Source organism: Urtica dioica, chromosome 12, assembly GCF_054948205.1.
Source record: "Urtica dioica subsp. dioica isolate 48M chromosome 12, U.dioica_male_clone48M_v1_H2, whole genome shotgun sequence".
Classification (NCBI taxonomy): Eukaryota; Viridiplantae; Streptophyta; class Magnoliopsida; order Rosales; family Urticaceae; genus Urtica; species Urtica dioica.
Genome location: NC_142767.1, coordinates 9,373,689 through 9,388,687, shown reverse-complemented (window position 1 = coordinate 9,388,687; position 14,999 = coordinate 9,373,689). Strand labels below are relative to the sequence as shown.

The following is a 14,999-nucleotide window of genomic DNA, read 5'->3' as shown; positions in this document are numbered from 1 at the left end:
TATTGACTATATGTTATCAGACGTGAATTGATATTTATACGAATATACTTTATTTATTACATCATGTTTTCTAATATCAATTTTATGTTTATAATTATAATTTTATGTTTATAGTTACAAATTTATAATTTTACATATATAATATTAATCGTGTTTAAATGGATCGTAATCGTGCTATTACTCGTAATCGTGTTAATTGGATCATATTCGTGCGGGTCGTAATCGTGTTTCGCGTCGACCATTTAATAATCGTGTTAATCGGCTTTTTATCGTGTTACCGTAATCGTGTCATTTTGAACCATTATTTAATCGTGTTAGCGTGTTCGATCCAATTAAGAACCGACCCATTTAATGAGATCCAAATCCGCTTTAAATCGTGTCGTAACCGTTTCGTGTTTCGTGTCCGGACCAAATTGCCACCCCTAGCGTCACCAACACTAGTTGACCATTGAGCAACATTAGAGTAGATCTTGTGCTATTTAAAAGGAGCACCAGGGCGTGGGATCTTATACTCGAATCATAGTCATACTCGCATTGAATGCTTTATAGATGCATACTGGGCAGGATCCAAGATTGACAGGAGATCGACTATAGGGTATTGCGTCTCTGTCGGAGGAAACTTGGTCTCATGGAAGAGCAAAAAGAAACATGTTGAATCAAGATCCAATGTTAAGTCAAGAGTACAAATCCACGGCACATGCAAGCAAAATCATGGTGCGATAACCAAGCACATTGCGTTCAATCCCGTCTTTCATGAGCGTACCAAATACATCGAGATCGAATGTCCTTTTTTTCGCGAGAAAATTTAAGAACGCTTAGCTTCCACCGCATATGTGAAGACAAAAGACCAATTTGGGGACATATTCACAAAAGCACTTAACAGGACACCAGTTGTATATCTTTGTAACAAGTTGGACATGATTAACATATATGCTCCAGTTTTAACATATATGATCCAGTTTCACGGCATTATTATAAAGTATTCTAGAATAGAGTATTTATTACTAAGGTTTTATATGTATGTATTATATTTAGTACAATGTCTTGTGTATAAAAATCAAGAGTGTAAACGTGAATAAGATATAGAAATTCGTCCAACTCCTCTGATTACATATGTCAAACTAGACCTTGAAAACTACATGTCTTGACTTTGTTTCTTTGAAAACTTGATGTGAATTCCATCTCCGAATTGCATAATAGGATTTCGAGCAATGTTTCCAAACTTGACCTTCTCCCAGCTGAAATTGAAAAATTGATTCAGGGCATAGTAAGTTGTGCAGACTACAAGCTGTTTTTTCAAGAGTAAAAAAAAAAGTTGTTTTTTTAAAATAAATATAAATCCAAAACATTAGTACGGTCAAATAGGAATTTTTACCTATATTTAGTGAACAATACGTGAAATAAGGTGGCCATAAACATTCTGCTGTATTCGGATCCCGCGCATTGTCTACTTCCGCCCCCGAAAGGCATAAAATTCTTAGATACGACAAGTGAATCAAGCTCCTACAATAATTTCAAATCCGATATATAATAGAACATCGTGTTTGGTGACACAATATTCTTATTCAGCATGCTGAAACAATAATTAGCGATAGAAATCAAAATACTTATTAATTACCTTCCAACGCCATGGGTTGAACTCCAGGGGATTTTTGTATGTATTAGGGTTGAAGTGTAGAGAAGAAGTGAGTAACATGATTGCCCAACCTTTTGGAATTGTGAAGCCTAAAAAAAAACATTAAAAACAAGTGGTCCATCACATCTAGATAATAAATAAATAAATAAAAATAAAAATGTTGAGAAATAAAATACGCATAAATTAGTTGCTCCAGAAGTGGTACGTAGTTGGTGTTAAAAGCTAGTCCATTTTTTATGTACAGTTTACTAACATTATTTTCTTAAATGTATTTTAGAATATGTATATATATATATATATATATATATATATATATATACACGCTCAAAGTATACAGCTTTTCATTGAATATACGAGCAAAAGTTAATTAATAAAGGAACTACATAAGCGCAAATATAATTGCCGCCAGAGTGCGGAAGGTCAAATCTTAAATTTCACAGTGAAAAGTGCATCTACACATCTATAAGTTCAAATGAACGGGATCAAAAGACCTTAAGGGTATAGTTTTAGAGCTAATCTTAAGGGTTATTTTCATCGAAAAATACACACACACACACATATATATATATATATATTCAATAGAATTTGTTGCAAGTAATCAATTCTCTAAGTTTGTTTTTTTTAAGATTTTAGCCAAAATTTTATTTTTATTAATGAAATAGTCTATCAGACCCACAAGAAATTAATTAACTAAATAAAAAATTTAATCTATTCACTGCGGGCATGATTAACTATTTTTTTAATAAAATGAAACTTTTGCTGTTTTTTTTTTAAATTGTGGTCTATTGATCTACTCCCCAAATTGTCCCTATTCATTATATATTGTACTTATTTTTTTCAATTAATTTACTTAAATATATAGGGTGAACTAAGTTAAAATTATTTGTTATCAACTTTTGTTAAAGGCATAAATGATATCATTTAATCTGTACAAAAACCTTTCTTCATTATTTTTAATACCATGATATAATTATATATATATATATATATATATATATATATATATATATATATATTTATAGAAAAGTAATTGTTTCACAAGATTTTAACAAAATTGATGAAAATATCCTTGCTTACGAGTAGAAGTTGGAGTTCGTTTTAAGAAGGGCCCTACCCCAAAAGAAATAAAAATAAATAATGAATTATACCTTTTTTTGTAGGGATATCTTGCCTTGTCTTGCGTATTAATCCAGGTGTATGACTCGTCAACCTCAAAGTTTCATTGATAACCTATAAAATGCATGTGACAATATTAAAAGCGTCGCAACATAACTAGCTAGTAGACATTTTGTAAAAAATAATACTAACTTGAAATGTGAAAGTCATTGATTTGCACTCTTCCCATGTGAGCATAGAATTTCGATCTTCCCTCCTTCTGAGGATCGATTCATGTTCAGCCTGAGTACATTCGAAATCAATCAATCATAAGAATGCCAGTACAGGTCCTGTGGATATAAATGTATCATATTTTTTTTATAAATATGATATTAAATAGTACATACTATCAATTCTTCCACCACCCGAGGGTGGTCTGAGAGCAGCTTGAAAGCTAACGCTACGGTTGTCGAAATCGTCTCGAATGTGCCGAAAAGGCCAATAAAAATCAAGTTGACCATGAAATCCTCAGTCAAGTACTCTTCGCTATTAATGTCCTTGGCAACTTGACCAAGGAAATCATTCCGATGCGGCTCTGGGGAATCAAGTCTCTCCTTTAGCATAGCCCTAAACACTGTATCTAAGCTCTTTTGGACCTACGCTTCCATTTTTTAAATTTCATGTAAATATTCTCACCGAGTCCACGCGTGAAATAAAAAAACCATTAAAAAAAAAAAAAAAAAAAATTAGTGATCTGCATTAATTTCAATACCTTTAAGCCCTGATTGAATGCCGTACCAGGAATGTTCAAGGGAAACGACATAAAAAGATTGGAGAACTTGTGGTATGATTCCGCTAAATTTATTGTTGATTTGTCAGCGTCGTAATTAATAGCATGCTTTGCACTAAAATCCAGAGTCAACTGCAGTTTGTAAAACCACAATGAAGGGGGGAAAATGAGAGACAGTATCATGTATATTATAAATAAATAAATAAAAAGACACATCATATATACATACAAATTAACTCCTTTAAAAAAAAATTATTTCAGTTAGTACCTAGTTTAGTCTAGTGATAATTTCACATTTAATCTCCACTGATAGCAAATATCCTTAAGAAAAAAAACTATGGAGAAAAGAATTGACTTTTTGCTAAACCACGTACAAACTTAATTTGAATGACACAGTATATCTAAACTGCATGATGTATACTTTATATAACAAGTATAATTTGAAATTCATGTATATTCAATTACAGTTGTTTTTCTCAAAGTAATTTTGTAAAATGATTCACTCTAAATTCCATCTAACTAAAATTAGTTTTTCATCTACCATTGGCAATACACTAACCGAGTAATGATCAATTTTGTGATAAGAGAGATTTACTAAAACTTCAACATCAGAATTGACTTGAATTAGAAATTTGTGATCCGTTGGTACTCACGGCTGAGGAAGCGGTTTTGACTTCAATGCAATCGTGAGTTGACCATGAATTTAAGGCTTTGTCGACAGCTAGTTCGATATGAGGGATCAAATTCTTGAGAGTGTCGCCCCCGAAATGACTTAAAAAAATGGTGCGCATGTATTTGTGGACGCCGCCGATAGCGCTGATTCGGGACTCGCCTTCGAGGGCAAACACCTTCGAAAACGTGTCCAAGTACCAGAGCTCCACCAATGTTCCTTCTCGCTGCAAAAGAAACGCATTCACTTCCGGATCGGCCGACACAACCACCGGATGACCTGCTATGCTAGTTTTGAAAATCGGCCCATATCTACTCGAACACACGCAACCCCAAAACAAATTAATTAGAGCCAACATCAATTGAGTTTTACTACATAAAATGCTGTGTCTTGGTAATTTCACACCGCCTCTATCTAAAAAGCTCACGTATGCCCTCTAAAATGTGTGTATATGATATGCATTCATAATTGACTGTGCAAATACCTTTGAATTCTCTTTTTGAGGAATGGATGAAGATCAAGAGAATAACTTGGACGGATGAGAGAGAGAGTCTCTCCGATGAGAGGGAACCCCATGGATCCAGGTGGCAGAATCCCGCCATTTGCGCATTTTGGGTTCATCCATCTCCAAATCAAATGGCTGATCCAAATTACCACTAATCCCACAACACCAACTACAACTCTTTCCGTACCAATCACCATAATTACCAGTCTCCTGATAAAGTACCCCTGCAACTCAAAGAAATTGAGTCCAAATTAGAGACTCAGAGACCGGCTATTAGAATATGTATAGTCTTAATTAACTATACACACAGGAGTAATGGGCAGTATTTATATATTTACTTCATATTCGGTAACTTGGAAGATGGGGATTACTATGACCTTTATTGTCATTATGTGGCCATTATTGTACAAAGGATCTATTATTGGTCCGGGGCCATAACTAATATTATTTATTCGTGCTTATGGGAGTTTAATATCACAATAAGTCAACCCATACCGAAAACACCAATGAATTTTACGCATTGGGGACACTATAAAAATGCAAGTAATAACTGCTGTCGACAGCCCCATTAAATTAGTTTGATCGCGTGGGTGATCGTTGCTATAACTGCCTTGACCATTGAATTTAAGGCGGGCTATCTCAATTAAAGTTTGGATCACTCTTAAAGATATTAAAATTTAAAAAAAAAAAAAAAAGATTTGTTTTCCGTCTGAAATTCGAATGATGTGTATTTTTAATCAATTACTGTAAATAAAATAAAATTATGGCACATAGAAATTATGTCTTTACTAGGAGCTAGTTCTTTAGCTTCAAAATTTGTCTACCATGCAGGGACTGATCATATTGAAATAAATGTTCTCTTTATCAGAGAAAAGACCTTGCTAAAGCACTGGATATTTGTTATGTGCCCTTTGACGGTTAGTTTGTAAATATCTTCACCAAGGCGCGCTCTGGTCCCAGATTTCAAGACCTATGGTCCAAGATAACCTTAATTATCACCAAAGTTTAGCTTGAGGAGGACTTTTAATTATACTTATCTTTAGTTAGAGGAGGATTTCTGGTTAGTCTAGTTAGTTAACTAACTCTGTTCCAGTCATCATTAGATATAAAAACGTTGTATTAAATGTATTTTTAGTCTCAAGATTAGTGATACAATCTTCATCTTTCTCTTGTCAATTTCTCTTTATTGTTACTCTGCATATTATCAAAATCACGTTGGGTGTACAAAAATGGACCAAAAATCGCTTAAACCGATAACCGAACCGATCCGACACCGAAATTTGGTGTCACATCATCAAACTGAAAATTCGGTTCGGTTAACCGATCTGGTGTATGAAACTGGATTGATTATCGGTTTTGAATAATCCATAAATTCGGTAATCTGTTATTTAACCGATTTTTTTTTTTAATAAAACGGATAATCAATTTAGGAACCGGATAATTGATTTGAATCGGATAACCAGTTTGAAACCAAATAACCGATTTCAATTGGATAACCTTTGAAACTTATTAACCAACGTTTTATTTTTTATTTTTAATTATTATTACAAAATTGTAGTAAAATAAATAGGTTTGAACCGGGTAATTGGCTATGAAACCGTATAATTGATTTTTTGGATAATCAATTTTGGAACTAGATAACCGTTTTCAAAACCGGTTTTTAAACCCGATATCGGTTTTCATAATTTCATTAACCGAATTTCGGATTTGGACCAATTCGGTCCGATTATTGGTCTAAAAATTTGAGAACCGAAAATTCGGTTCCGGTTCGTAAAACGGGCTAAAGCCGAACCGAACTAAATAAGTTTCAGCCCGAAACCAAAAAACACACCGAAAGATGGGTGTTTACCGACGAACAGAAATGATCCACGTGGAGCTCGAGGAGGAGCGCCGTGGTAAATAAAAGAAGGCGTTTCATTATAAGTGCAATCTTACTTTTTCGCTCAACCACAAACAGCCATGTGGTGGGCTTGTCATAACATGACACGTGTCGTGTCTTATCAGAAACTTTAGGCGACGCTTATATATTAGCGCCGTCTAAAGTGCGGCCCAATAAGAACATGAGACGTGTCCGGGTCAGTCAGTATTTTTGACTTATTGGCACAGTACAATTTATTTTCATTCATTCTTGTGTCTTCTTCTTTTTTGTTCTACCTCTCTCGCGTGATAAGAACTCTAAAACCTCCATTAACGCCATGCGACCACATGGTGTCTTCTCAGCCTTTCTCCGTCGCCGCTGACCACATTTTTGCTCACAAACCGTCACCAACAACCCTGATTTGTTCTCGTGTTTTGTCTTTGCGCTCGGCCGGGTTAGTACTCATCTTTTTTTTTTTCCTCTTTCAAATATTATCAATTTTTTAAAAAATTTCTTGTTTGTGTAGGTGGTATTGTGAATTGCAAATCATTTTAAAGTTTCGGATTCTTATGTCTAAGCCTCTAGCATTAACTCCGACCTCAACTTAGGGTTTGTATTTTTTTTTCTTGTTTTGTGTAATTATATGCTAAAAATTTTAAGGGATTTTTCATATTAAGTTATTTAATTGGTTCTACATCATTTTTGAAGTAGTGGATTAGTTGTTTCTTTTTTTTTTAGCATGTGCATATACTCTCTGACCCCGTTCTTACTTGACCGACCATCTCGAGGTAAATCTTCTTTGATTTTTAAATTTTGTATATGTTATTTTTCATTTGTTTTGTTGCAATGTTACAACAACGAGATAAATCTCGGATTATTGATTTCGATAGGTTTTAGCTCAAATATGTGAATGTTTCTAAGTTATATTATTTGAAATAGGGTATAAAATATTAAACGGTGGTAGTGGTAGGTCCAACATGATGTGTTTTAAAGGCGTTTATATAATAACACCCTCTATTGTATAAAAAGTTTTTTTGTCCTTTTGTGAAAATATTAATTTTTTAGTAAAAATTTGTCCTTTTGTGAATTCATGATTGTGTATGTTTGTTGTCTTTTTTTATTATTGAGTGTCAACTATAGTGTATTATTTGTGATTAAGTATATATTTTGTTAAGTTGTTGGGTTTGTGAATTCATGATTGTGTTTGTTTGATGGCGTGTTTTATTTGAGTTTCAACTATATATAGTGTGTTATTTGTGGTTTAGTACGTATAAGCTGTTGGGTTTGATATAATTTTTTTACAGTCTTATCAAATGGACAAGTCATGGATAACTTTACATAGAGGTACATGTTGTTACGTTATAAGTTGGCTTTATTTTTTAGAGCAAGTTGTATGAAAAGATGTCGATCTTCAAGCTCAAGCTTCTGGTAAGACATCCTTCCTCTTGTGCGGAGACAGTATATCTGGCAAGTTTCCGGTTTTGCCATATTGCCTCGCTAGTGACTTTATTGCGTGATATTCTTGCGAGAATGGGTAAGGAAATCCTAGATACACTTCGAGGATTGTACAACTGCTATAAAAGCCATGCGCTCCCCCCTTAGCAGCCTCGACGCTTTATCAAAATACTTAGAGCTCCTAGACGTGCAAGACCGGTGGATTGAGAGGCTTTGTGTATTGATAAGAGCGGTGTTATTCATCGAATACTATTCGAGAAGATTGAGTGTTTGAGTGATTTGGGTTATGTGTTTACGTGATTGAAGACTCACGTGCGTTTGAAGATTGAAGTCATCCTAGCATAGGTGTTTGCTCGAAGAGTGGAATATAGGAGGATCTCAAATTCAGGGAGAGTCACTGGTCTAGGAATTCACTTGTGGTAATAGTTTCTAGGGCTTTGATTTTGTGTTGTAATCATATAAGACATTGCTTGTACTATTGACTACTATATAGTGAAATCCTTTCCACTGCCAGAGTGCCCCCAGACGTAGGTGATATTGCACTGACCTGGGTAACCATATTGTGTGTCGTTTATTTACCGCACTGTTTGTTGATTATCTATTATCTGTGTTCAAGTAAGTTGTCGGACACATTTTCAACACATTGTGTGCGACATCTTGCCTTTGTGACTAATCAGAATTTCAATTGGTAACAGAGCAGACACCTAGATCTTTGGGTGGTTTCCTAGGTTTTTTTTATTCTTATTACCAGATATGGATAGTTCCAAAGAGGGAGGCTCGGTCAATCGTCCTCCTGTCCTTGATGGAACCAACTAAAGTTACTGGAAAGCCCGTATGAGCGCTTTTATGAAATCCCTCGACAGCATAATTTGGAAGGCTTTGATCCATGGTTGGGAAGCTCCAGATTCTGTTGATGACAAAGGGGCTATGACTGGTCCCAAACCCGCGAAAGACTGGAGTCCTACAGAAGATGAGGCGGCTCTGGGTAACTCTCGTGCACTTAATGCTATATTTAACGGGGTTGATAAAAATGTTTTCAGGCTAATAAACACATGCACAAGTGCCAAAGAAGCTTGGGAAATTCTTGCTGTCGCCTATGAGGGAACCACTAAAGTTCGTGAGCAGAATCTTCAGTATCTCACTACAAACTTTGAAGCTCTCACTATGCTTGAAGATGAATATGTTGCCGACTTCAATGTGCGTATTCGAGATCTTGCCAACGAATCCTACTATCTCGGTAAACCTACGACCGATGAAGATCTAGTCAGAAAAACCCTGAGAGCTTTAAGCCGAAGATTCAAAATGAAGATTACGGCAATAGAAGAAGTCCATGACCTTAAAACACTAAAGTTTGATGAACTTATGGGATCCCTCATGACCTTCGAGCTTTCTCTTCCCAAGATGGAGAAGAAACACAAAGGAATGACCCTCAAAAGCTCTATTCATGATCAGAAGGAGTATGTATACTCTGATTCTGATAACGAAATTGATGATACTATTGTTATGCTTGCCAAAAACTATAGCAGGGTTATGAAGAGATTCAACCAGATGACTGGGAAGAATGTCTCGCAAGATGTCACAGACAACTTTCGACAAAGGTTCTAGAAGAATGGAAACCCTCACAGAAACGGTAGAAGTCGTGAACACTCTGGAAAAGGCAAAGATATTCAGTGTCATGAGTGTGAAGGCTTTGGGCATATTCAGAAGAAGTGTCCTAACTTCCTGAAAAAGCAGAAAAAGGGATACAACGCCATTCTATCTGATGAGGAAGAAGACAGTGACTCTGACCAGATAAGAAATTTGGTTGCCATCACAGCCTCTATTCCCATTCATAACCTTGAATCTATTGATGAATTTGCTGAATCCTCAACGAAATTTGTTACTGATGATGAACTATCTGATGATGCTATGAATGATGCTTATAATCTTTTGCATACTAAATGGGTTGAAGAGTCTCAGGTTCTTGACAAGCAGAGTGCACTCATGCTCTCTCTTACTGAAGACAAGACAATGCTCTTAGAAACCATTATTGATCTAAAGCGCGAAATCAGCCGCTTAAATGGGGAACTTGACCAGATGACTAAATTTGTCAGGATGTTGAATTCTGAATTCTGGCACCGACAACCTTGATAAAATTCTAACTGTTGGAAAACCTGCGAAGAACATGAAGGGGTCTGGGTATACTCATGGTGCTTCCACGTCACTGACTACTTTTGTTCCCCAAAAGTCTGCTGACCAGATGCCGCGCAAAATGTCTCAGACATCTGGTGGTGACAAGTTTCATAATCAACATCAGCAACATCCTCATGGACCAATCAGGTCTCTTGTCAACAGACCTCGTTGGGTCTGCCATCATTGTGGACAAATGGGTCATATTCGGCCATTTTGTATCGCCTATATGGGAGGAACCTTCATCAGCATCAATCTTCCCACATGCATGCTCAACCACGCCGTCAACCCCATTCTCGCATGGAATGGAGAGTGAAAGATAATCCTATCGTGCCAACATTGCATGCACCTCTCTGAGTGCCTCAACTGGTAACGATTGTTATTTTGATAGTGGTTGTTCTCGTCACATAACTGGTGTTCATGCCTTTTTTTCCAACATAATACCTTACGTTAATTGCCATGTTACTTTTGGTGATGGAGTGAAGGTCAAGATTATTGGCAAAGGTCAGCTCAACTATCCTGGTTTGTCTTGCTTGACAGAGGCGTTATTGGTTGAAGGTCTCACTGCTAATCTTATAGTATCAGCGAACTTTGCGATTTGAACTTATATGTTAATTTTACTCGTGATAAGTGTGTGGTGATAAATGAGGAACATGATGAGCTTATGAAAGGAACCAGGTCTCAGGACAATTGCTACATGTGGTCTCCGATCAAAGACTCTCAGGTCACAAAGTGTCTCTTGTCCAAGGTAGATGAAGCTAAGCTATGGAATCAAAAGCTCGGTCATCTGAACCTCAGAAGCATGCACAAAATTGTCTCTGATAAGGCCATTGTCGGACTCCCTGAGCTAAAGATTGTTGAATGAAAAATATGTGGGGATTGTCAGATTGGAAAGCAGATCAAGAAGTCGCACAAGATGGTGCAACATCTTATTACCTCGCGGGTTTTAGAACTCCTTCACATGGTCTTGATGGTGCAACATCTTATGTGTCGATGAATTCTCTAGGTATACTTGGGTTGATTTTATTCATGAGAAATCTGACACTTTCGCTGTTTTTGAAGCTTTATGCAAGCAAGTGCAAAGAGAAAAGGGAGAAAGCATAGGAAAAGTGGTCAGAATCCGAATGATCATGGAAGGAAATTTGAAAACATGAGTTTTACTAACTTTTGTATTGCAGAAGGAATATCTCATGAATTTTTTGCCCCCATCACCCCACAACAAAATGGGATTATTAAGAGGAAAAATCGCACTGTTGGAAATGGCTCGTGTGATGATGCTTCCCAGAGACAATCTCTTCACTTATGGGCTGAAGCACTCAACACAGCCTGCCATATTCATAACAGAGTTACCATTCGTCCGGGTACTACAGTCACTCATTATGAGATATAGAGGGGGAGAAAACCAAATGTCAAGTACTTCCATTTATTTGGCTCGGTGTGCTACATTCTTGCTGATCGAGATCCTTGCCGTAAGTTTGATCCCAAAAGTGATGAGGGTATCTTTCTTGGGTATTCCAAAAACAGTCGTGCTTATCGTGTTTTTAATAAACGCATTAATACTATGATGGAGTCTATAAATGTGGTTGTTAATGATATTTCTGATGACTCTAAGAGTGCTAATGATGAAGATGATGTATTACCTAGTAGCACAGATGTCAGGACCGATGTTGGTGACAAAGTGGACGACATTGCCTGAACAAGAGTCTTTTCTGAAGAAGCTAACTCTTCACCAGAAAGAAGGGTTCCCTCCAGAAGAGTTCAGAGAAATCACCTTATTGATGAGGTGATTGGTGATATTGGAGATGGTATGCGCACTCGTTCAAAAACTCCAGTAAACTACAGATAAGTGATTGGTAATCTCTACTTTGTCTCTAAAATTGAATCTAAAAATGTCAATGAGGCAATTGATGATGAATACTGGATTAGTGCTATGCAAGAGAAACTTGTTAAGTTTGAAAGAAATGAAGTCTGAGAGTTAGTTCCAAAACCTGACAATGTTAATGTTATTGGAACTAAGTCGATTTTTAAAATAAATCTGATGAGCATGGGAATATAACTCGAAAACAAAGCTAGACTTGTGGCACATGGTTATACACAGGTGGAAGGTGTGGATTTTGATGAAACTTTTGCTCCTGTTGCTCGGCTTGAAGCCATCAGACTCTTGCTTGGCATCTCTTGTCATCTCCATTTCAAACTTTTCCAGATGGATGTTAAAAGTGCTTTCTTCAATGGGTACTTGAATGAAGAAGTCTATGTTGCCCAGCCTAAAGGTTTTGTAGATCCTAGCTCACCCCAACATGTCTACAAGCTTAGAAAGGCTTTCTACGGTCTTAAGCAAACACCTCGGGCATGGTATGAAAGACTAACTCAGTTTCTTGTGCATAATGGTTATGTTAGAGGTGGAGTTGATAAAACTTTGTTCATAAAGAAGGAGGATGGCAACCTCATGATTGCTCAAATCTATGTTGACGATATTGTCTTTGGAGGAATGTCGAACAAGATGGTGGACCTTTTTGTGCGACAAATGCTGTATGAATTCGAAATGAGTATGGTTGGTGAGCTTAACTTTTTCTTGGGTTTTCAGATTAGGCAGATGAATGATAGTTTTTTTATCTCTCAAAGTAAATATGCTAAAAACATCGTGAAGAAGTGTGACGGCCCGACATTTCGGACCATCTTACTTATTTTACTTTTTAAAACTTAAGAAAATTTGAGATAATTTTTTTTTTAAACATAACTTAAAGTATAAAGTTTTGAAAACTCGTAACCTAAAAATAAATTTTCATTTAAAACTTGATGAACGAAAACAACCAAAAATTCGAAGTTGCATAATTGAAAATTAAAACCCAAAGATAACATTGTAAAATAAATACCATAAATAAAGTCGTAACCTTTAACGGAATTGAAAAAACATAACTTAATCCATTAAAAATAAAACCTTGGGTTTGGATTATTTAAAAACTAAAAGCAAAGCGGAAGTCTTTTATTTTCGAAAACGGCAACCATAACCCAACCCTTTCGCTATCGCCGCCGCTGATCCACCCTCCTCACTTGCTCATAGGTTGTTTACCTACAACACAGACGAATATACATAGGTGAGCTAACGCTCAGCGAGAATAACTATACTCACAAAACAAGAGCAATATAAATGCATAGCCAGTTATTCGTATTTCACTTGCTAAATAGAGACACATGATACCAAAAAGTAAAGTCTGACATATTTTAATTCGGGGTCCCCTAGAGTAGTCGTACCAATTTCAGTGTACACTTTGGTAACAAACTATAGGGCTGCAAGCTCCCATAGAACGTCCCATCTATCTGATAAACTTGTGAAGAACTTCTCTAGGTGAGCCCTTGATTCGGCTCGAGAAGATCCTCTTGTTACCTCCTTGGATCGAGGCGGTACGACCCTCTTATTTACTTGTTAAACTTATTACTTGATTACGTCAAATGCAAGAACAACATAATTTATTGACATACTTAATAACATGCTTAGAATAAGAACATATTGTAAATAACATGCATAATTGAATCATAACACACCATAAACACATGAAACATAACATATCAACATATCACACATATCAACAAAAACAACATATAAAGTCACATAACACAACTAAAACAGATTGCACAGTCACAAATTTTTATTTTTGAACAAATCCGTGTTGTAGTGAGATTATTCTCACCTTCGCTTCGGAAATCACGACTGTTGGTCGATGACGGCTCGGGAAAACTAAACGGGTCGGAAAAGCTACGCGGCTCGGAACCTAATCGATGGAGAAAAAATTATTAAGTTACTTTTGAAGAAGTTCTAAAGACAACTCAGGTTCTGGAAATTTTCCAAAACGACTTTCAAAGTGAAATTACCAAAATACCCTTGGCTATTAGGGTTTCGGTGAAAACATTAAAACTCTGAGAAAACTTCTGTAAAAATTCCAGTAGGTATAAAACATGATTTTGATAACTTTTTGTAAAGGCATCACGGCCAGAATAATTTTTTAACTATTTACTAAAAATAAAAGAAGTGCTAAAATCTAACTTTAAAATTTTTGTCAAAAACTGTCTGTGCACCGTTTTGAAAATAATCAGAAACTATTCTGTATCTAATAAAAATATTTTTCGATTAAAGGGTTAGATAGAAGACATTTAAACCTAACCTTTTCAAAAAGAATCAACGCAAAACCAAATTTGTTGAATCCACAGTAAGTTTAAGTCTGAAAATCGGGAATAGGTCTCAGGTCTGTGCGCTGATTTGAAAATAATCGGAAAATATTCTGTATTTCATAAAAATATTTTTCGATTGCAGATTTAGATAGAAGACACTTAAAACTAACATTTCCAAAAAGAATCAACGGAAAACCAATTTTTTTGAAACCAGAACAAGCGTTTTAAGAAACCGTTTTCAAATAATCCGAACCAGAGAGAAAAGAAAGCATACCTAATTAGAGCTACGAATTTTCAAACCAAGAGAGGGATGGGGGAGGGAGAGCAGAGAAGAAGCGTTAAAAGAAGAGGAGGGGATGTTTAAATATGACTTAATTAAACCCTTAAAGCCCAAACCTTAAAAGCCCAAACCCTAATCCTACTTCTAATATTAATATATTAATTATTATTATTATTATTATTATTATTATTATTATTATTATTATTATTATTATTATAAGAGGCATACTGGTCACATATAAATAAGTAAAATTTATATAATATATATATATATATATATATATATATATATATAAACATAAACGTAAGAACTAATATATATTATGTTATATAATATAAAGTAATATATATATATATATACTATTACGTTAACTT

The 14,999-nt window shown here is 35.5% G+C and overlaps 1 protein-coding gene across 1 annotated transcript; it reads right to left on the bottom strand.

The window, feature by feature from the left end:
* Window positions 1–971: 971 nt before the first annotated feature.
* On the bottom strand, window positions 972–4,977 carry LOC149378980 (cucurbitadienol 11-hydroxylase-like). Its single transcript, XM_089603406.1, has 9 exons — window positions 4,676–4,977; window positions 4,175–4,502; window positions 3,504–3,653; window positions 3,139–3,387; window positions 2,945–3,034; window positions 2,785–2,866; window positions 1,619–1,725; window positions 1,376–1,503; window positions 972–1,238 (listed from the first exon to the last, which is right to left on the bottom strand). Exons 1-9 carry the CDS (start codon window positions 4,891–4,893, stop codon window positions 1,136–1,138), a joined length of 1,455 nt encoding a protein of 484 aa, XP_089459532.1. The 5' UTR covers window positions 4,894–4,977; the 3' UTR covers window positions 972–1,135.
* Between the last annotated feature and the right edge of the window lie 10,022 nt (window positions 4,978–14,999).

Bases quoted from the DNA above. Each gene is read 5' to 3' on its own strand.
- LOC149378980 (XM_089603406.1), bottom strand. From the start codon at position 4,893: ATGGTGATTGGTACGGAAAGAGTTGTAGTTGGTGTTGTGGGATTAGTG. The intron at 4,503-4,675 runs GTATTTGCACAG...GTGTTCGAGTAG, and splicing joins CTCAAAAAGAGAATTCAAAG to ATATGGGCCGATTTTCAAAA. The intron at 2,867-2,944 runs GTTAGTATTATT...TGCATTTTATAG, and splicing joins CAATGACTTTCACATTTCAA to GTTATCAATGAAACTTTGAG.